Below are 22,850 nucleotides of genomic sequence, written 5' to 3'. Positions count from 1 at the left end.
ACAAGCATCAGCTTGGTGTTCTCTCCCACTGAAACGCACTTTGATGACTAAAGCTTTTTCTCTTCTTTTTTGGCTTGGATCAAAAATGAGTGTTTTAGGGAAGAATAAGATCAAAGGATGCTTTGTCTTTTTCATTCATCACAAAGGGAGAATTATTCCTCTTTACCAGAACCGTTGTAGACAAACATATATGCAAAAAGGAGGTATCAAAGACTGTCAAAATATGCATCAATCAAACATTTTGTGTAACAGCAACCAAAGCCAGTTTCTGGAAGGTAGAAGACAAAAACAAAAAGAGAGAGAGAGAGAGTACAAATCAGGCAACCAGCTATTTTACCTCCTCCAGATTTTATTGCAGACTTTTGTACATAATAGCATTCTGTTACTTGAAAGTGATTACTTCAGAAAGTCAGTAAGGTGTAAACTCAGAAAAAAGGAAGATGTAGCCCAAATGTAAATGGAAACATGAAAATAAAGTTTTTAACTGGCCTCCTTGGAGAAAGGAGCCTATGCTGCTGGTTGAGCAGGTCATTTCTGTCGTCATCTTATGTGACTGAATAACTGGGATCTACAACAAACTGTTAGTACAGCAATTTGCAAATGAATGTTATGGTTCTGAAGATTCGAAGTATCTTCATTTTTAATTTTTTAATCCTATTAAACTTAATTGTATTCAATAATGATTGTATTTATTGCAGTATAGATTTTTAAGCATCTTAATCTTTAAGCACCTTGTAGCCCACTCTGGCTTTTACATGTGGGAATTTATTGAGAATATAATGTGCTTTATGAAAGTTCACTACACTCATAAACAGTATTGAAATACGAACACTGATCTCCCATCTAGGAATTACTTATGTTGGCATATCAGTAGGATCAGGGTTTTGGAAAGCCGGAGTCAGACTAACTTGTGCATCCTTCCTGTCCTTTGAGGCTGTGTTTAGGTGCTCTGGTTAGGCTTTGCGCTCACGTGGGTACTCCACATTGTGTGCGTTTTCAAGGCTTGCATCTGTTTTCAGCTGTTCAAAACAGCACCTGGATATATGGAGATTTGCATGTAGCTGTGAAAGTATGCCAGTGTATTCCATAAAAGAGAAATGTGACAGTACAGGAAAGGTCTTCCTGTTTTGAGCCCACTCTCTTATTGACACAGGCAGCTGAGTTTTACAATTCTATTTAAAAGCTCATCAGTCTTCATCTTAAAAATAGAGCACCTGTCTCAGTTACTTTACTAAAAACTGTTTAATTACACCAGTTTTATGATTGTTAGAAAACTTCTCCTGATTTTAACCCTATATTTACTCACAGGTATTATACGCTTATTTATTAGTTTTACCAATATTGTCCCTTACAACTCTCCTCTATGGAGAGTGCAGTTTATGCTCTTTGTCTTCAGTATTTATTTTCATCCCTCTTAAATTTTGCTTTGCCAAGCTAAACTGACTTTGCTTCTCTGAGAAGATATGATGAGTGAGTGGATAGCCTAGTAGCAGTTTTCTGCTCATATGGCTGTTTCAATTCTCTTTTCTGAATGTGAGTGACCAGAACTGTGTATGGTACGAGGAGGGATTTTACTGCTGTATCTAAGGTCACTGCTGTCATCCTATTTCACATGCATTCCAAGACTGTGGCAGCATCCTGCTGGTGACTCATTCTGGACTGTCATCTTTGGCTTACAACAACAACAGGATTTTATTTCTTTTTAACCAATTCCTACTATTAAACCACTGGTTGTACAGTGAAATCCTAAGCATGCAACCATACACAGTTGCTTCTCCTCTGGATCATACAGTTCTTCCCTCGTACTATTAATGCCTCTTAAATTATTTTAAGTGGCACTTTCACTGAACTATTCCTACTTTTTCAACAAAGATAGCTGAAAATTTTCTAGGAAAAAAATCTGCCATTAAACTGATTAAGGTACTCTGCTTCTACTGATACTCTCCGTCCAACTCGGTAATGCTTTTTCTAGCAAAAGCACAAAAAGCAAGCCACTCGGGCACATGGGTACACCTCTGTTGTGTTTTGACCTACACTTAAAGTCCCTTTTCTCTTTTTAGCATTATTATATTCTCCTTTCATATACCTGTCTTACGTTGCAGTTCTCAATTTATCCTGAACTGTTCTGAATTTCAGCCACAGTTTTCCTTGCTGGTCAGTTCCTTTTATTCTTGCAGTTTTACTATCTATTCTTGACATATCTTAACTGATGTATGGCATCTTGCCCGCTAAGCTGCTGCTCTTTGCTTTTATTTTCCGGTTACGATTGCTCTTCCACCACATCCTTTTTATTCATGTAATGATTTGGATGGACAAACCTGTGACTTTAGTTCCTTCACCTTGCTGGTCAAGATCTCTTGCATTTCTGTACAAATGTTTCAGTTACTCCTCTCTGACTTCTGTCAAGTTAAAGATGCATGTTTTCAATTCTGAAATCTCCTTTCTCACCTTGCTTTTTCTAACAGAGTCACTGGAGGTGAATTGTTTGAAGATATAGTTGCAAGAGAATATTATAGTGAAGCAGATGCCAGGTAAGTAATTTGTTTTTCTAATGTGGCCTTTAATAATTCTAGGATAGTTACTTAAATATCTCATGGTGTTTGGCATCAGTTTCACTAGCACCGTCTGTGAGACTCTAGGATTTCTGCTAGAGTTCTCTTAGACTTGGAAGGGCACAATTTGGCATTTTGAGCTCACGACTGTGTGGTGGTGAACTAGTATGAAATCTTAACAGTGCTGGGTCTGAAAAGGCTGGAATTGGATCTCAGTTTGTTAAAATCTTCGTAAGTTTGTGAAGTTGTTAAAATCTTACCCAGTTTTCTCCTCTGCAAACTGGACATAACATTTCAGCTATCTCATCTAGGCATTCTTACATTTGCTGATCAAAGTTTGAAATATATGATGGTCTTGAAAGACTTTTACATTAAATATAATTTTTGTTCTCAGTCCAGAAGTACTACTTTCCTTTTATATTTAAACATTTTGTTGTGTTTCATCAATAAGCAATTATACTGTGCACCTCATAGTCTGAGCTCAAATTTGAAATCTCTAGCAATTTTCTGCAAGTGCTTGTTGAAAAACTTGAAGAATAAGTTGACGATTATCATAATTTGCATGCTGACATAAAGTATCAGGGCCATTTTCCCATCTTTGCCCTCATATAATAATAAATCTTAAATATTCTCATATAATTATGAATTGTAAACATTGTGGTCGATTACTTTAAGGAAAATATGTTCTACCACCACACTCTTTACAGAAAATTTAACTCAAAGTAAATTTAAAGAATCCTCATATTTTTGTGTGTTCATAGTCACACACCACCATTGGTCCATATTTAGTACATATAATTCTCAGTTATTCCTTTACATTTGGAATTAATTGGCAGATGACCGGAAAGCATTAAGTGTCCCTAACAACAGTGGTAGGATAATAATGAACAAACAAGAAGTTACTCTAAGTATTAGGAAGCTTCCACTGTTTATTGCTCTTACTAATTTCTGTAGGAATGGTGGAAACATCATTACTTTAAGCATTTAAGTGTGGAACAACACATAGCAAAACACACTGTAAAAGAGAAAACAACATGAATAATTTAGGTGGGGTGGACGGAGAGGGGCTATTTTTAAAAAGTTTTTGAATGTTTTTTTTGCCTGCTGTGTGATTCAAGCAAAATTTCTAATATTGATGCCAAAGGCCAGCATATGGTGTCATTGTGTGTTTTAAAGATACGTGTGATTTAAAAGGAAAAATTGCAACAATCTCTTTTCTGTTCTAGAATTATGATGTATTGGAAGGGGCTGTGCATATATATATATATAGGATATATATATGCATTTTATATATTCAGTATAAACTTGACCAAATAAGTGAAGTACCTAGTTATCAGGCATCCCTGTGTTTTTATATATTTATATATATATATTCGTGTGTGTGTGTATATATATATATATCTATATATATAGTGCGTATGTGTGTGTGTATCCCTATAGTAGTTAATGGACTTTATAGATGCATATCCTAGGACTGTTAATACTGGTCTGCTCCTGCAAACCCTTACTCACGCAAGTAGTCTTTACTCACACAAGCAGTCCAGTTCAGTGAGTTGTGAACTACTCGCATAAGAAAGGGTTTTCAGGCTTGGGCTCCAGTTACTGATTTATGACCATTCCTTCTGAATTCCACAGTCAAAACATTTTGGATGAGCAGTATCAAATCCTTGGCCCTTGACTACTACCAATTTCTTACAGTCACTGACTTCTGCCACAAGGATATCTTAAAAAAAATAAATTATAAACTCTTGTGGTGCCGAAAAACACCTGAAAAAGTTCCAGTGTTCTAAAAGATAAATAGTTGTGCTTTTTGGCATCATAGGCTGGCCAAAACTTGCAAACCTGGGCATGGAAAAAAATAGGTGCTAATAAAATTATTTGAAGCCCCAAAGTAAAACGTTTGTCTACATTTTTAATGTGAATTTCCATTTCATGAGAGACTCCTAACTAAACTAGTTCTTGATGATATTTTAAATGAAAATGCATGCCACCTTTTTGAATGACTTGGCTTTATTCTACTAGTAGTTTTTAAGAAACCGTTAGGTTCAAAATGAGAAATGTTTTGCTTTTCCTTAGCTTTTGACTTTTGTTTCATTTGTTTTCTGTATTATCATTTCATTTCTGAGAATTTTCTTGTTTCAGCACTCATTGTAATGTTAACTTCACTGTAAAAATTTTAAAAAAACAAACCATATCACTAATTTTTTTATTGCCTCCACTTTATTTTTCGTATAGCAGTTTTCGGAAACTGGAAGAAGTTTCCATACTGCTGAATGAAAATACAATCTAATGATTCTGTCTCATAGTTGTTATATGTTCCATGTTAAATGTCTTTCTTGGTTTTGTTTTGGTTTTTTTGTTGGTTTGTTTTGGTTTTTTTGTTTGTTTTGCTTTATTTTTTGGATGTGTTAGAGCTGGAAATATCTCTATATTCAACATTGTTTTGTTCCAGTTCAATGTGCAATCAAGACTTGTCAGGAGGTGTAAAATTGGTTTTGTTCTTTATATTTTTTTTAAGTTTTATTTTATTTTGTATTTAATGTGATTATGTGCCTTTAAAATGTTCTCCCTTCCATTCTGCCCTTGTATCTTTGCAGTCATTGTATACAGCAGATTCTAGAAAGTGTTAATCATTGTCATCTAAATGGCATAGTTCACAGAGACCTGAAGGTCAGTATCTGGTGCCCATCAATTGGATATAAGAGTTTTGGGGTTTTTTATCCGCTGGGTAGGGGCAGAGGGTGGGTTGTCTGCGATGTTCCCTTGCCTATCCTACTCACCCTCAAAACAACCAGACGAACGAATAATGCATGACGCCTCTTTCCAGTTTGCAAGTCTACAGGCCTAATATACATCATGGCAAAAGGGGGAATGGTTGCCAAAAAAACTGTCTCCTTCCAAGGTGCTGGATTTTACCCCGTGCTGTCAAACGTGTCTGGTATTCTATTAAGGCTGTCCATGTATCGCTGTGTATGCACATGGAGGTGAACTTTGGCTGTGATGTATGTCAGCTTGCAGATTTAAACGCCACTTCTGTTCTGAGACCCTGGGTTGCAGTAGCAGAACAACCGGTCGCACACTGCTGCATTAGAGTATGACGAACCCTCAGGCAAGTGATGCTAATTGCCAACTCAATTGGACCGCGAGAAGTTACTAATTTACCTAAAACACCTCGCTTGGAGTGGGTTTTTTTCTGTTACCTCAATGGCCGCTACAATTTCAAACGCCTCTGAGCGCGCTCTTGGTAAGGAAAGGAGGAAAGAGGATGCCAAATATTTAACGTGACCTCGTCAACGAATTATTGGCACAATTCGTATGCTCTTCCAACCATTTTCCTGTTTCAAATTGTGCTTAGAAAAAAAAAAAACCTAAATTGACACCCCCCCCCCCCAAAAAAAAAAGCAGCCGACCCGAAGCACGTCTCCGAGGCTGGCCCCTTGCCGCCGCCACCGTGCGGGGTCCCGCAGCGGCGGTGCCTGAGGCCGTCGTGCTCTGAGCGGCCCGGGGCGGCGCGGCGCGGAGCGCGGCGGCGGGGAGCGGGGAGCGCGGCGCCCGGCCCCGGCCCCGGCCCCGGCCCCGCCGCCGCCACCGCCGCCGCCCCCCCCCGCGCCGCCCCCCTCCCGCGCCGCCGCCCCGGCGCCTGGCTGTGCGGGCGTGCGGGCGGCGAGTGCACGCTTGGAACTAACACGCGCCCCTGGTGTTTGCATGCAGTCATTGCATTCAGCAGATCCTGGAGGCTGTGCTACACTGCCATCAGATGGGCGTTGTCCATCGCGACCTCAAGGTGAGTGCTGCTGCCCCGCCGAGCCCTCCCTAGCCGGGGCCGCTGCCTGCCTCCGCCCCGGCGGCCCTCCGCCATGCGGCAGCGGAGAGCAGCAAACCCTAGCGAAACAGAGCCTTCAGCAGGGAAAATGTCAACCGTTTTCTCTTTTTTTTTCTCCTTTCTTTTTTTTTGTCTGTTTTTAACTTTGCTTCACCTATTCACGAGAACGAGCCGCTAGCGTTCACTGGAGAAAAATCTGCTAAAGGCTTGCCACTACCTAGCTGTCCAGATCTGGGCTGCGAGGACAGCCATCAGAGTCTGCTGGCACCTGTTGTCAGTACCAGGGAGAAGAGTAGTTGCTTCTCAAGCATTTCGTGTATTCGTTGAATACGTGATCTTCCTCTCCGTCACCCGGAGCTTTTGGGGCAGGGTGGGGGGGAACTTCCCATCTCTCAGAACCATAACTTGGAGTGCTTCTGGGAAGCACGCTACCGTTTGCATGTCACGCATCTTAGTGACGAAAGGCCAGCTGCTGCGAGATTGCTGGCACAAAGACCTCTCTCTCCTCCAGATGATGGCTGGGCTACAGAACTTCTTTAGAAAGTGGGAATTTCTACAGTGTTCTCGCCATGACCACCTGAGGAGTCGAGTCCTTTCCAGACAAACAGTAGCATTGGGATAGAAGCTTCGGAAAGAAAACTTTTGTGCTGAGAAGAGCATTACCTCTTTCTTAACCGTGTACATATCCAAATGGCTGGAGACATCTGCTGCAGAAATGCTCTCTGCATTTAAAGCATGTTAGCGTGGAAAGAAACAAGTAAACAAGTAAAGATCATTTTCTTTTACTGGGCAGCTCAGAGAGACAAGTCTGTCTCAAAGCTGGTAGTAAAGTAGCCTTGGGGATAAGGGAGAGGACTTAATTTGGGCACTTGGCCTTCAAGATCCTCAAGTAAAAGAAGATTGTTTATTTTCAAATCAAATGGAAGTGCGCTCTCTGAAATACCAGATTCTTTACAAAGGCAGAGAAAAAAATGGCATGTGGGCTAAGGCAGTGAAATACGCTAATTCCTTCTGGCACAGCTTCTTTGTCTCTTTAATTTCCTTTCTGAGTTATGGGGAGCAGGAATTTCCTCCCAGGATAGGAGTTTTCTGGTGGTTATCATTAGTAATAACGTTGGAATCAGAATGCCGTCATCTTTCTTGCTATCTTTCTCTCCCAAATAAACAACTGTTATAGCCATTGTCTGAATTTACAAAGTCTCTATTGTTGTCCTGTAGGAACATAAAGGGTTACGCTCTGGAACCTCAGAGAGCACGATGGATTTCAAAAACACATACACAAAATTCTCTACCCGTTTTGCGCCTCTGGATTTTCCTGTGTCACGGTTGTACAACAGGAGACTGACAAGTCTCTATCCAATCCATAAATCTTGCGTGGCAGCTGGGTAACATGGAACAAGTTCAAATGAAAGGATGTCAAATTCATTCATCCAGCTGCTCCAGCGGTTCCTGTCCTCACCATACATGCAGTACTATGCTTCTAGCATGAAAAGGAATTGAAGAAAAGGATTGTAGCCATGCAAGCTGACAGAATAAGGAATGCTTTTTTAGTACTTTGAATACATTCACACAAAATAACTTTTTTCTTTGGAAATGCATTAAATCTAGCTGTTCCCTGCTCCAGCCCGTGTGTGGAGTTCTTACTGTGGCAAATCCAGAATGAATTGGAAAAACAGTGTGAGAAAAAATGTTTCTGCCAAGCTGTAGTACCCAGTTTCATTTCTGAAAGTGAAAACTTCAGGTAGCAGAAAACCATCCTTCTTCAGTTACTGCTTTGTGGTAAAAAAACCCCAAACAACAAAACAAAAAAATCCAAAACACCAGAGTGAAGTGAAAGACACTGGTGAAATCCCAGCAGAACTCTCTGTACTGAAAAGAAGATTCTGAGGCCCAAGACCAGAACTTCAAGACATGTAGAAGATGGTTCTGGCCTGGCATGGATCCTTAAACTGCAAAACTTGATGGATTTTTTTCCAATAATGGGGTTTGGGGAGGGCAACAAGAGGAGGAGATTTTGGACAATCTCATTTAAGTTTCCTTTTAGCGTAATTTAGTAGCAAAGAGAGAGGAGCTTTTGCAGCCTATTAGGACTTGCAGAAGTGCTTGTTGTTGGTCTGTTTGTAATCCTTGGTATAAGTCAGAATGCTGGTCCATCCTAGATCCAGAAAAAATTAACCTGTGAGTGGCAATCTGTCTTTAGCAGATGGTAAAAGTGCACTTCGGTGTAGGAATTCCAGTTCTTGGCAGTCAGCAGCATTGCTGCTTTTGTGGAACTCTGTGATTATGACTGTCTTGCATTCCCCCCCAAAAAGCGGATGCTCTAGTTATATTCAAGGAAAAATACACAGAGGCATAAGTACTTGATCTCTTAAGAAGTAAAGACCTTTGGAAAAATAAGGCATAAATCATGTTAATTTATTTGTAAGTAATTTTAGTAGTTAACACTGCCATTCTACATGCTTGACTGCAGCCAGTCTACCGGTAACACAAGGTGACACTCCTGAATCCAAAGTACAAGTCCTGAGTGGCCCACACTGGGCTGTTAATGTTTTCCAAGTAATTGCAGTCATTCTAAGTTAATGCATGATAATTATCTACTATGCCTCTCGTCATCCTGAAATGACAGCTGCATGTTGTTTAAGTGCATAGTCCCACACAGCACCGCGCAAAAGGCTATGTCTTTGGCATAGGAGTAAATCAGGAAATCTGCTTCAGCTTCTGTTGAAACATACTCATCTATGGCAATGGTATAATGGTATTTCTGCAGAGCACTTTGATTGGCAGAGTAAAGACACGTAATGGAATTTAAAAAAAAATCCCAAGATGGGGGGGAAAGAAGAAAAAAAAACAAAACAAACAACCAAAAAACCCAGCAGGGGAAAACACAAAACTACTATTTTGAATGGAATCACGTGTTGCAGAGTGGTATGTGCTTGGTAGGTTAGTGCTTGTGTTTCAACCAAGAGGGCGAGGCATTTTACTGCTTTTGGCTTGCTGAAGGTCACAACCAAATAGGATCATCCATTGCTTTAAGAGGTTTATATAAGAAGTACATTCCAGGAAGTAATTACTGTAAACTTCTCTCTCTCTGATAGGAAACCTTCAAGAACTATGTGACTCTATGTTGAAATTGGTGTAGTTAAATGACAAGCACTGTGACGCTGCTTAGATCGGTGTTGATGAACCTAGAGAAGAGTCCTCAGCTATTCAGTCAGTGTTTGATATACTGCAGTTGTAGTTGTTACCAATAATTTAAGTGAATGTAAAGATTATGTTTTATTCTGAGAGACCTTAATCTCAATTTTTAAAAAATGTGGAAATAGAAGCTTCATCAAGTAACTATTAATGAAAGGGTTTTAATAGTGTCTTTTCTATGACACAGCAACAAAGGGATGAGTGGGAGAATGGTGTTTGTAAATTGCTGAAGAAATGTTCCTTTACAGTTTGGTGAGAGGGAAAAAAACACCTTTAGACTAAAGAGTTTGTCAGGGTCAGTTGTGTTGTTAATTAATGGAAGTATCACAGTGGTTGAGGTCTTAATTAGCTCAAGCATATTTTGCTGGATACTTGACAGTTGTATTAAAGATAGCTTTTGCTGAAAGTAGCTTATGATCTTAATAGTTCCCAAGCTCAGTACCTGCATGGGATTAACTGTAATCACAGAAATAGTCCCTTGGAAACCTATATCATTGCTGCTGGGTTTAAAATTAAATATGCGGTTAAGAGTTTGCAGGATTGGGTCCCTGGTGCCAGACTGGATATAGTGAATTCGCTTGCGATAGATCACTACAAAAAATTGCTTCCAGAAGGGGCACAGCCATACCCTTGAAAGTGAGGTTTTGTTGTTATGTAAATATAGAACAAAACCTTTTTTTAAAAATAATGGAGATAGAAGAGAAAGAAATGACAAGAAAATACTATAGAGGTCGCTGAAATAATCTGTTGAATTCTATAGTATTTTGTTAGGGTTTTTTGGTTCGTTTTTTTAAAGTTAAGGGTCAGAGAATAAAGTTATCTTTGGACAATTTGCATTTGATATATTTGCTAAATCAAGTTAAAAGGATACATTACGAACAGTAGAATGAACACCATTGTTATGTTCAAATCCTTTACTTTTAATTGTGTGAGGGTACTGTAGCATTTGATTTCAGATGTGACCAGTGTACCTCAAAAAAAAAAAAAAAAAGCAAAGTGGGAACTTTTGCAGACTTACATTGTTATTTGTAATAGGTTATTCACAAGCACAAACATGGGCATGCTGGTTTTGCTGAAGCATTTGCAATGTAAATACACCTGCCCTCTAAATACAAATATAATAGTATGTCTGCTATTGTTAAGCTGTCATGCAAAACATTGATGTTTGACAGTTACAGATGCCTAATCCTGCAAACTGCATAGGTTAGACGAGTAATCAAAGAATACGTGTCTTTTGGGGGTTTTCTACAGCATTTTTCCAGTGGTGAGCTCTTGGGAGTCTCTGCATTGTCCTATCATGCAAACAGGTGTCGCAGTTCCATCTGACCATTCTGGCCGACCTCCTTGTCTAGTAGATCTGCACGCTGTCCTTTCCTTAGTCCTGCTGTCATGGGATCATGACGGCTGTTTACAGGCCTGGTGGTTCTTTCCAAGTAGGAATGGAAAGTGCAATTTTTGCATTGTCATGGAGAAAATGTACAGGTCTTTTCTCTTTTTCACTCCTCTAAGTATTTGTTCTTTTCCAGACTACCATGACTAAAAAAAAAAAAAAAAAAGTGAAAACCTGTCTAAAATATATTTACTTACCTTTTCATCTCAATTTTTTTCTCTCTCTGAATAAAGCCTGAGAACTTACTTTTAGCTAGCAAATCCAAGGGAGCAGCAGTAAAACTGGCAGACTTTGGATTGGCTATAGAAGTCCAAGGAGAACAACAGGCTTGGTTTGGTAAGTAATTTTTTTTTTTTCTTCTCACCATTTATTCATTAAGCCTCCCAAACTGCCCAGCTCTCACCCTAGTGTAAAACAGGCAGCTCTGTGACTACTTGATATGTAGCTTTAAGGGGTATTTTGTTCATAGTTCAGTCTCTACATCTGACTACACTTTAGACCTTTTTCTCCAGGAAGAATGTTACCTGTATGTCTCACCAAATTAAACAGAGCTTGGCAGCAGACCTTATTTGTTTAGAAAAGAAAAACAACCAACCAAACAAAAATCCCTCAGCACTTCAAAAATAACCTGTGGCTAAATTTCCAAACCTCAGAGCTCGCTTAGACAAGAAGTGGCTCTGCCCCATAGCCTCCTCTTCACTAGCAAAGGTAAATCACCTTACCAAATGACATAAAATAAATTGGAAAAGGTCTCTTCTGTTGGCACAGCTGTATTCATACCTGTGATTTGCCAGCACAGCAGTACTGATACAGGGTAGGATGGAGGGACAGGGTTTTTAAATTCATGCTTCTAGTAAATATACCTTTACAAATATCCCTTTTGCATGTAGTTGAAGTGCCATTAACTTTCTTGACCCTGAAACTTAGGTTTCCTGATTCCTGGCTTGTTCTAGCTTTTGCCAGCCTGTAAGTTTGACTGAGAGGTAGGGGCACACAAGCTCGTACTCCCCTGCTTTCCCTTCTGTATCTACAGGAGGGAAATATGGGTGTAGAGCCTGGGAGGGAGGTGAGTAGTTTCCAGTCAGATGCTCGGGTGACGGAAGAGTAAAACTGTAGGTTTATACTGCTGAGTGTACCTGCCCAGTCATCTAAACATTTTGTCTGAACAGTTGTTTGTCAACTGGAAATACTGGCAAATTTTATTCTGAAGCACTTTAGAATGTGACTTGAACAAAAAAAAAGGGAGGGGGAGGATTGAGTACCTGAGACCGTAGGCAGCCATCCACATCTAGATGTTGCTGTGACAGTACGAGTTATCTGTCCCAGCTGTTTATATTGCAATCCTAGAGGTGACTGCCCCTTCACATCTGCAAGTAAAACTGTTCATAAAACTGTTCTTTGACCCACTGAGGTCAAAATAAGCTGGCTTATTAAAAATGTACAATCGTTAATATATAAGCAGCTCGCATAGTAGATCACGGACAGCATAAACCCAGGAAGGTAAAGGGTGGTTAAAAGCATCCGGAACCTTGCACAATAGTCTGGAAAGAGTTGTCTATCCACAGCTTACAAACATCTCCTGAAGCTGGAACTGGAGTTTTTCAGCCACTTCAGTGATTTTGAAAACATTATCTTCGTCTGGAAGGGATCAAGAGTATGCTTGCTTCATGGTGAAGGTGATAAAAGATGTATGGGAATGTGGAAGCAAAGTCCATGTGTGCGTGTGACCACCAGAAGAGAGCACATTCTGTCCCTCAGACCTGCTCTTGAAATGTTGGAAAGGGAGGGTGCCTGCCCTCCTGAAGGTGGCAACGGACAGGGTGAACCAGGTCTCCAGAATCGATACCTGGAATATATCTTAAGTGTCCTGTACAATGCTCCACTTCAGGTTATGAGAAGAGGATAGGGGGTAGTGAGTTAAATATTATGGACTTCTCTCCAGTTCCACTAAAATATTCCTTTTTTTTTTTGTTTGTTAATTTACAAAAAAATTGCTAGTTGCAGATTGTTTGTTACAGTTAATGGATGCCTAAAGGAAAATGGTGAAAGATTTAATACTGGTCATTTTAAATAACAGGACATGTACAAACATGATACGTCTACCTTGCATACCAACCTATTTGAACAGATGTGAAGCACAGGACAAAATGTATTGTAAATCCCAGGAGGTAAAAATATAGAATAAAATATTTATAGCAGCTACCTATTCTCACAGCATCTAGAAAGTGCAGTTTAGAATTGAACAGAATGACTGTGAACTTGCTGTCAAAGCTTAGAAGCACAAAGGATTTTGTGCAAGCAGTGGGCTCAGAGATTGTGTGTTTGAAATCTAGGATATAACTATGTGTGGATGCACAGGCAGTACTGTTGGACATATGTTGGTAGCTTTATAAGCTAGCCTGTTGTTTTAAATCCCAGCTTTTATATAAATGGATTTCAGTAATCCACAAAAGACGGAGGAGATTGCTCTTGCAAATTAACAAATAGATCAGTACAAAAGAAGTGGAACAGAAATAAGACAAAACACAAGTGATTTGTTATAATGACAAAAACACCAGGTAAACGGGAAACAAGAAAAAAATTTTCTCCAGAAAAAATCAGCAGAATGAACTTGACTTCAGGGATATTATCTGTAGGTAGTACATCTGTATGGTTGCAGATGATACACAGGAGGTTGCAATTCCCTGTAAAATCCTGCACTTTATTTTTTTGTCATTTCGTTCTTTTGAAGTGCTTGGTTTAGACTTGCAACTTCATGAGGACTGCCACGCTGAACTTGGTAGAAAAGAGATTGAACAGAATGTCTTCAAAATATGTATGTAAGGAAGAAGTAAGCTGGCAGCGAGGTAATAGAAAGAAAGCAGTCTAATGTGGCTCTTTTTTTAAATTTGTGGTATTCGGCAAGTCTAGCGGGTTGTGTACCTTTTCTGGAACTTCCTCTGCAAAACCTTGTTGTAGTGGTCTGAGTGCCTTCCTTCATCTTTATGATTGCTTTAACAAGGCAAAACATGAACTCCGATACACTCAACATTTTGAAATTTTTCTTGCTTCCTTCCAGAAGATTTTTCTGCTTTCCACTGGATTCTGCAGCACTTAGTGACTCATGGAGTGCTCTGATTCTAATTATAGCTCTGCATGAGTATGTTTTTCTTTTTTTCCCCTAATTTTTCTGGTTTTTTGGGTGTAGTCCTCTGGTGCAACGGTCACTTTTCTGCTTAAACCATGGCTATGCCTCAGCAGGAAACTGGCTGGAGCTCTGCATGTTTGGATACAACGGAATACTTTCCTGGTTTGGATGTTTTTTTTAAAAGGAACCTGTTCCTTGCCTGTTTGTAGAGAGTGTTACAGGGTTTAGTTGAAACACCCCACCCTGCTAGCAGGTGTTTAATGTACTGGGAAAGTGTCAGGCGGGCTCCACTGACTCACCCAGGCAGGTGGCTCATTGCCCAAGTCAGTGGAAGTTAACTCACTGGTAGCTAGATTTAGTCCTAGTTGCATCTCATCTTAATTTAAGTCCAGCCCTGCAACTAGGACTAAAATATGCACCACTTAAGTTATTTGAGTAGCTTCACTGAATTAGTTTGCGAGTTACATTAAATTTAGGTTGTATACAGTTAGTCTTGTGGATCCAGCTGTGCAGGAAGAGAAGGCTACTGCCCTACACTTACTCTCTTGCCCCTTGCTACCACCTTCTCCATATCTTCTCACCAGACTGCTCATTTGAATTTTTATTCTTGAGTCAAAGGGGGAGGTATGATAGCAAAGATGTACAATTTACACCGTTTAAACTAACATGGTTAATCGTGCCATTTACTTTGGAATCCTTGCATGAGAAGGCTGTAAGTCTAGCAGAGGGTTGATCAGAGCATAGGGCAGATCGTAGAGCAGTAGTCTCTTCTGCTGTGTGTCTAAGATGCATCTCTCTGCATTAATTTAAGTTTATGTTATGGGATTATAGTTAACCTTCAATCCAGAGATGTGCTCACCATTTATGAAGTTAAGTATATGTGTAATCTTTGCATAAGAGGGTTTGAGACTGTAAGCTAATTAGGCTGAGTAACAAACATGCCATCTCATGTACCCATGCACCACTGAACTCAAAGCATGGCATTTGTCTTGGGCCTCTGGATACTTATTTAAATCATCTGATGATAGGAGCACAAGGCGATGCAGTCTTTTGTAGACACTGTACAGTCACAAACAGTTCTAGCTTTGCGAGTTGTTTTAGCTAAAAATACTACTATTAGCAATAGTTTTCTGAAAAGTACACATTTGTATGGGAATCCCTCTGACCAGTTACAGGATTACCTGATAAATAACAGTTAACAATTTCAGTATGTTTTTTCTTTTTCACTGAAATCGTGACTGTGTACTCTTCTGTGTTTGCTGCTTTAAACAACTTCAGAATATGTACCAAAACTATACCAGTTATTTCTGTTCAGACCCATTCTGTATCTTCATCAAGAGATAGTTAGCTAAGTACTATATTTATTTTTGCTTTAAAGTTTATTTTCAAGTGATGTGTAGTAATGTTTATGGAGCTATGGTAAGTTTGAAAGTCAAGACAACTTTACTTCCCCTTAAAAATGAACAAAAATATTAAAGTAGAGCAGTACAGCCAAGAAGAGATACGAAACGTCACTCTATTTAAAGCTACTCAGAATGTGTATTTTTCAGCTTCTCAAAGGAGTTTAAGATGTGTTTCCCATATGATAGTACTCTAACAATTCATAGATCTCATATCATGAGACTGTAAAAACCAAGTTTATTTTTGATGAAAATATTTTAGCTATGTTCTCAGTAGAACATACAGAATGTGTTCCTTCATTTCCTCCTCCATTCTAAAATGATTGTCAGCTGCAGGGCGAAGGCTTCCTTTTTCTGTAGCTGTACCCTTTATACATTATCACCATCTCTCAGAAGTTCTGTGGGATCCGGTGTGGTGTGTCAGAAATTACATGTGTTCCTTCATGAAAGCCACCAAATTCTCGCCTTTCAAGAATTCCCAAGCATTTATTTTAGGCAAAGATGCTTGAAAGAACAGACATACTAACTGAAATGGTACAGAACGTTATTGGTCATTAAATTTTTATCATTTACAGCGTCCTAAGAAAAGTCTACATTTATACCTACATTTTGCATTTCTCTTAAGAGAAAGCAGCACTGCTGGTAATGAATAAAGAATGAAGAACATATAAATTTTAAAGACTAGATTACTTCAGAGATGCTTCTTGTAAGCTTTTGTAAGAAGGTTTCCAGAAGTGAAATGACTTCACGGAAATTAGTTTTGCAGTGGAAAGATTGTATTAGAAGGGGCTGTGCAAAATACAAACGGCAAAGGCTGTAAGAAGGCTGAGCCCTAAGTTGGTGGTCTTCATACAAAGTAAAAGCCAGTTGTGCTCTTGTGAAAGCTAATCCTGAACATCTCTGAGCATTTACTTTGCCACCATCTGGCATTGGCTGAATTGAGTTTCCACTTCTGTGTGAAGAAATTGGAACAGTGTTTTTACTTTCTTTTTTTCTTCTAAATGAGAGATCTTTTCATATGTAAGCTTTTCTTAAATCTAGCCCTACTAGATGTTGTTTACTCAGAAATCTGTCCTCCCATAAGATGGAATAGGGCTTTTTAAATGTTCCTTATAGTTACTATACTGTAGCTTAGCTGCCCCTCTGTTTTGTTAATTAGTTCCCCATAAATGTCAGCAGAAGTACTCTGTGGTAGCAGTCTTCACAGCTGATGGACTCCCAGAAATCCCATGCAAGTCATGTTTACAGTCTTAATTTTCATAGTTTGGGGCTATTTTAAAATAGCCTAAATTAGGCTAATGATTAAAACCCCAAACAGTAACAGTCTTTGGCTTGCATGGTGTGAATTTTCTGTCTTTGAATTAATATCTCCAAGGGAATCACTCACATAATGTTCCCCACGCTCCCCCTACTCTGCTAACTTTTTTGACCTTGACCCTGAGCCAAATGTATTTGCACCTCAGTACTGGATATCTCACTACAGCTCACAGTAGTTCAGCAGTCATGAAAGAAATTTTGTCAGCTATCTTGTAATCTTTTTGGAAACCTTCCCCTGTTGCACTGTCACCGGATTCTTGACACCGCCGTTGCATCTGGAGTGCTAGTGTAGTTGGGTAACCAGCTCGCTTATTGCTGTCCCCTCGCCTCTACCAGACGTGGTGGCAGAAGAGGATGTGCCAAGTCTGCATAAGCGTTCCCATTATTGTTACTTCTGGGTGATTTGTCTTAAAAAGAAAAGTTCAAAATGAAGCTGGTAGTGGTCGATGGCTTGGGAAATAGTGTCCTGTGTCTTGTGGACTGAGATGAGGATCACTGGATTTTTGTGGAGCATGTACAACTTTTGAGAATTGTTGCCTTGCCTTTTGACAGGCTTTGCTGGTACTCCAGGATACCTTTCTCCAGAGGTGTTACGAAAAGATCCTTATGGAAAACCTGTGGATATGTGGGCATGTGGTAAGAAATTCTGAAAGCCAATTCTTCTGTCCACTGTAAGGTATTTTGAGGGAGAGAGGTGATGCCCAGAATACATTATATTCTGCATCGGATAATATGTATTTAGTAAAATTCAGTATTAATTTTTAGAAGAGGTCATTGGGGTGGGTTTTTTTTGTTATTCTAGTAGCTTCATTTTATTTTTATTTTTTTTTAAATCATTTGTGATATCATGGCATTCTTGGCCATGTCTACACAACACACTTTCACAAAGTATTAAAAAAATAGCTGCAGGCACATGATGCCTGACTAGTTAGAAAACATAACAATTGATACTGTGAGCTGGGCCTTAGCTTTGGTTCACAAGCAGCCTGAAATCTGATCTGACCAATATACTAGAACTGCAGTTTTCAACTATGAAACTAAAGTGTTTTGTGAACTGGAGTACAAGGCAATTACTTTATTACTTTATCATCCAGTTCTTGAAACAGTGTAGTTTCAGGTGCTGGCAAGAGGCAGCTACCTAAGCTGAGAACAATTGGTGGTTTCCTTATTTTACTTCTACTCACACTCATTTGGTTGTATTTATGAAAGCACTTTTCTTTAGTCATAGTGAATCATCTCTGTAAGACTAGCGGGTGGACTTTTTATTTTCCTGTTGACCATATATTTATACAGATAAATTGAGTTGCCTGAATTTTATTTGCATGAGATTAGTTAAAACACAATCTTACAGGCACCAGTACAAGCCATGATAAAAACAGAGGTAAAAAAATGCATTTTCCGAGAACATCCATGATCACTGAAAATTGTTTCTCCAGCTAGCTAGACTTTTTCAGGGTTCCTGATCTGATGTGTCAGATACTCATTATTGCCCATGCTCTGCATAGAAGGTTATCTTGTGAACCCTACATTTACTATTTTCTCCAGTATGAATAGACAGCGTTTTTCAGTAGCTGGCATAATACTATTGAGCGATTTGTTTTACATGGTTGTCAGGTGCAAAATTAATTTCTGGGGTTTGTTTCTTGAAATCACTTAATACTACTGTGAATTTTCTGCAGGTGTCATTCTGTATATCCTCCTGGTGGGTTATCCTCCTTTCTGGGATGAAGACCAGCACAGGCTTTACCAGCAGATCAAGGCTGGTGCTTATGATGTATGTACCATACTCTGTCTATCCAATTATTTATAATTGTACCTCTAAATAGCAGTTTTCTGGAGTGAAAAGTGAAATTAGAATTATTTTTTTTTTTTTATTGGTTAAGAGCCACTCAATGCAGTAAATGTTGCTTTAGTAACATGAACCTTATTGGGATGGGAACATCCTGTGAGAATTTGAATCTAATTTCCCTATGGCTCCAAGCTTTCATTGTCTGGTCCCTGTATAAATCATGCAAGCTTATGTTACCCTGACAAGCCTTTTCAGACCTCTGTGAACTCCCAAGGGCCTGTGTTTTTCCATGTGGTTTATCACTTCAACCAATCAGTTATTCTAAATTGTTCTTAAGAAGTCTTAAGCTTCCTAAATATACACCTTAATGCTGTTGTATTGCCCACTTTTGGAAATACAAGCTGCTCTACAGCATTTCAAAAGGAATGGTTTCATTAACTATGTGTATTCCAACAAAAAGCATTACAACTGTTGGTAAGTAAGAACTGAGATTTGGTGACATTATGAATTTTGCAATATAGTCCATTTATATTATATTAAACAGACAGAAGGCTGTTGGTCCTCAGATTTAAGTAATTTGTAAATGATGAACAGGAAAAGACAGAAGCTTATAATTTTTAAGCTCTTAACTTGAATCCAGTCCTAGATGGCGATGACTGAAAAGAGATTTGTTCTGCTGTGGCCTTTTAGTGAAAATAAACTTACGGTCTGTCAAGTCTTCTTCCTAGTGAACAAGTAATCATACAGTAACAAATAGGGTGACAGTGGGGAATTATGATTTCAGCCGAGAGGGCAAGAATAGAGGAAGTGCAGAAACTGAACTATGCATCTGCATTGCACATACTTGTGATGTACTGTGCTTAGATAATACCAGATTCCTGTTGTCTAAGAATAAGTATTTTTAATAGTGGGAAACACAGAACCCTCAAGGTTAAGGTCTGTTCACAAAAGCAGTTTAAGACATGGCATTTTTTCATTCCGTTTGCGTTTCAGCAGATGCTTTGAGTGCATATATAAATATTTTGCTGAGCAGGGAGGTGTTAAACTTGTAACTAGTTAGATTTATATACCATAACTGTACAGTTAGTATTAAGATTTACATTGAAAGAAAGCAAACAAGGAGTTTGAATAATAATGCTTAATATTTTTGTCTTTACTAAAAGAGAAACTAGGACTGTATGAAGTGCTGTAAGACCATATGCCTCTCAGATGACTGGAATTTGTTATTCTGTCTGCCATTGTTATTTTATGCTATGAATTTCAATTGGCATCATGTTACTGTAAATATAGAAATGCTGTGAATTTGAACCAAATAAATAAAATGTCAAAATAGTAAAGGAGAAAAACGTTATTTATAAAACCGACTAATTCAAACTTTTCTAATTGTGGAAAACTGTGTTTTTCCCCTTAAAACTGGTTACTTGTGCTAGCAATTAATGTTACAGAAACAGTGTCAGTAAAAATCCTTAGGTAAAATGGTGTAAAGTTTGTACAAGATAATATACATATTTATTTTTCCTTAAGTTTCCCTCACCAGAATGGGATACAGTGACTCCTGAAGCAAAAGACCTTATCAATAAAATGCTTACCATCAACCCAGCAAAACGTATCACAGCATCAGAAGCACTAAAGCATCCATGGATCTGTGTAAGTAATTTCCACCAATTTGTCAGACAAATCAGCTTATGGTTTACTTCAGCATGTAGTGAAGGTGTTCAGAGAGTAATTTTTGTCCTTACTCATGCAGCTATATAACTAGGGGAGTGTAAAATTGTAATTATACAGATACAGTCAATAGTGTCGTATTTTGAGGTCTCCGCCTGGCATAAGATTTTTGCAGAAATTAACTCCTTTCCTTTGACTTGGTGGTGCAGAAGTTCACTGCCAAAATCAGAGCGTTATTTTAAATTCTCAGAGAAAAAAAATGTACAAGAAAGTAACTTTGAGTTAGATAATGCTTTACATCTTCATTTCCCTATAACCATTCTAATAAGACTGAAATGTAAAGGCAGGAAATTAAGGGACTTTTTAAAAGTCAAGTTTGCGGGTAGCAGAGGCTGCCTGCCTGTTACTGGATCCAGGATGACTTTCCAGTTCTCAGTACATTCTACACTTTGACTTTGCAGGTAGTCTGGGCTGATGCTTTGAAAGTCACAGTGAGACATCTAGCTGGTTCTCAATTCTTTGTTCATTCCAGAAGGCCACATTTATCTTGCCTTTAAAATTGTGGTACAAATAAAGTTGAGTTACAGGGAAAATGCAGGTACCGCTGAATTTTCTCTGAAATATTTCCTGCTGTTGTACCTCATGTAATGTCACTAATGCTAAAGAAACGTTTCCTTCTTGTTTTAAAACATACTTTCCAAAATCATAATTCAGTATATTACTTCAATTATGCTTATACTGCATAACCTAAGTTCTAAGATTTTGTGTTTTTCTTAGTCCCTGTTTCTTTCAAGAGGATTTTACACGTGGAAAAGGCTGAGTAACATGAGACCTTGGATTTGTTGATTTGGAAATTTCCCAAATGTGTAGCAACCTGCACAAAGAGATAGTCAGACAGGGCAGAAATTAAAGGCCCAAGTTTTGGACCATGTAGGTTGTAATATGTATGTTGTAGAGTAAATCAAATGCTGGATGTCTGTCTGAGTGCATTAAAATGATTCTTTTCTTCTCCTCTTAGCAACGTTCTACTGTTGCTTCTATGATGCACAGGCAAGAAACTGTAGATTGCTTGAAGAAATTCAATGCAAGAAGAAAACTAAAGGTAAGAATGAAAACTGCGAGGATGAATAGGTAATTTTGGAAAGAATGTTGGCTTATGTTCCATGTGTAAAACAAATGGTCCCTAAGCAAGCTTTTTCTTGAATATTGTGCTTAAATGAACTATTTGATAGATGATTGGCTTTTGGCAGGAGGATTTTAAACTTTTCATGAAAGTGAATAGAACATAGCATAATTTTGTTGGATTCAAGATAATAACAATCATCTTCATTTATACACATGAAAACTACTTCATTGAAGGAAAAACCTTAAGGTTATTCTTCTAGATTATCCTTTGTTTTCTCCTGACCAGACAGGATAACTTTGCAGATGTGAACTTTTTTAATTAACACATTACAAGTAAACTCCTCTTCCTACCTAAAAAAGAATCTAAGCACATTAGTAAAGTCTATTTCATATTCAGCTATGTATTTTGCTGATAATTACAGTGCCTGTGAGTACTCATGGTTTGTGCATTACATACAATATTTGAGATACTCAGGATTGCTGATAGGTCTGTGATTAAGATTAAATTACAGTTTATGCACTCATGGCATTACATATGATAGGTAATGCGCAGACAATCCATTCTTTCAGGGTTAATTTAGTACTTGATGTAATTTACGGGTGTGTTTTCCTTTTTGTTGTGTCATGTTCACATTCAGAATTTTATACAAGTGTGATGCTAATTTGAGAAAATGTATGTGTACACAGGGGGCCATTTTGACAACTATGCTGGCTACCAGAAATTTCTCAGGTATGTTCATTGAGCTCCAGATTAATGTGGTCTTTATGTTTTGATGTCTGAGATGACTAAGACCTAACGAGGATTCATTAGTACAGAAAGATCTTTGTTATTCAGAAGCATTTAAGTGCGATATATCTTAAGTTGTTTCCCTTGCAGAAGCGAACAAGCAAATTTAAACAGTCTGGGCCAGATAGAATCTCTTGTAGATGACAGTATAATTTTTCAGTAGAATGTGAGTTCCTTCTCTTTACTTTTTTAGTGTTTATCTGTCAAAAGACAGTGTTTTCCTTGCTGTTTTGGTAGAAGAAAGTTGAAAATGATGCATATAGCTCCACATGCATAAGTATCACCAAACAGCACTTAAAAACTTAGTTATTTTTATATACTTGAAATGTCATTCCAGGATTCTGTTGTATCCTACATGAAAAACAAACAAACAAAACCCCCAAACCACATTCATTCCTTATTGCTTTGCTAAGGAGTAAGAAACATAGTAAAATGAGTCCTTCTTTTCCTTCTCTTCTAATGCCTAGCTTGATATAACGAGAAGTTTTCTCTTTATAAAATAATTCTGTAGTGGTATCCCTGGAGATTTAGATATTTTAATCTTAAAGATCTAAAATTTGAATTTTAGAAATTTTAAAAGAAAAAGCTAAAATAAGTTTGCTGTTAGTAGAGTTAGAATTGTCCTCAATAGTAGTATTGCCAAAATTTTGATGCTATGCTGAATTTTTCATTTTGCCATT

The 22,850-nt window shown here is 38.4% G+C and overlaps 1 protein-coding gene across 30 annotated transcripts in view; it reads left to right on the top strand.

Moving 5' to 3' along the window:
* The window catches only part of CAMK2D (calcium/calmodulin dependent protein kinase II delta), a 167,530-nt gene that overhangs the window by 99,178 nt on the left and 45,502 nt on the right, over window positions 1–22,850 (top strand). For 20 of the 30 annotated variants that reach the window (XM_049815511.1, XM_049815515.1, XM_049815518.1 and 17 more), the window contains 8 exons: window positions 2,466–2,531; window positions 5,150–5,222; window positions 11,194–11,296; window positions 17,357–17,440; window positions 18,484–18,578; window positions 20,118–20,240; window positions 21,277–21,360; window positions 22,071–22,113. In XM_049815511.1, coding sequence (XP_049671468.1) covers window positions 2,466–2,531; window positions 5,150–5,222; window positions 11,194–11,296; window positions 17,357–17,440; window positions 18,484–18,578; window positions 20,118–20,240; window positions 21,277–21,360; window positions 22,071–22,113 — 671 coding nt within the window. Of the gene's footprint in view, window positions 1–2,465; window positions 2,532–5,149; window positions 5,223–6,263; window positions 6,337–11,193; window positions 11,297–17,356; window positions 17,441–18,483; window positions 18,579–20,117; window positions 20,241–21,276; window positions 21,361–22,070; window positions 22,114–22,850 lie in introns of those variants that run through there. The other 10 variants (XM_049815514.1, XM_049815512.1, XM_049815528.1 and 7 more) reach the window with 2 other exon arrangements.

The sequence above is a fragment of the Accipiter gentilis genome, chromosome 12 (genome assembly GCF_929443795.1).
Source record: "Accipiter gentilis chromosome 12, bAccGen1.1, whole genome shotgun sequence".
Classification (NCBI taxonomy): domain Eukaryota; kingdom Metazoa; phylum Chordata; class Aves; order Accipitriformes; family Accipitridae; genus Astur; species Astur gentilis.
This window is presented reverse-complemented; position numbering and strand designations above follow the sequence as displayed.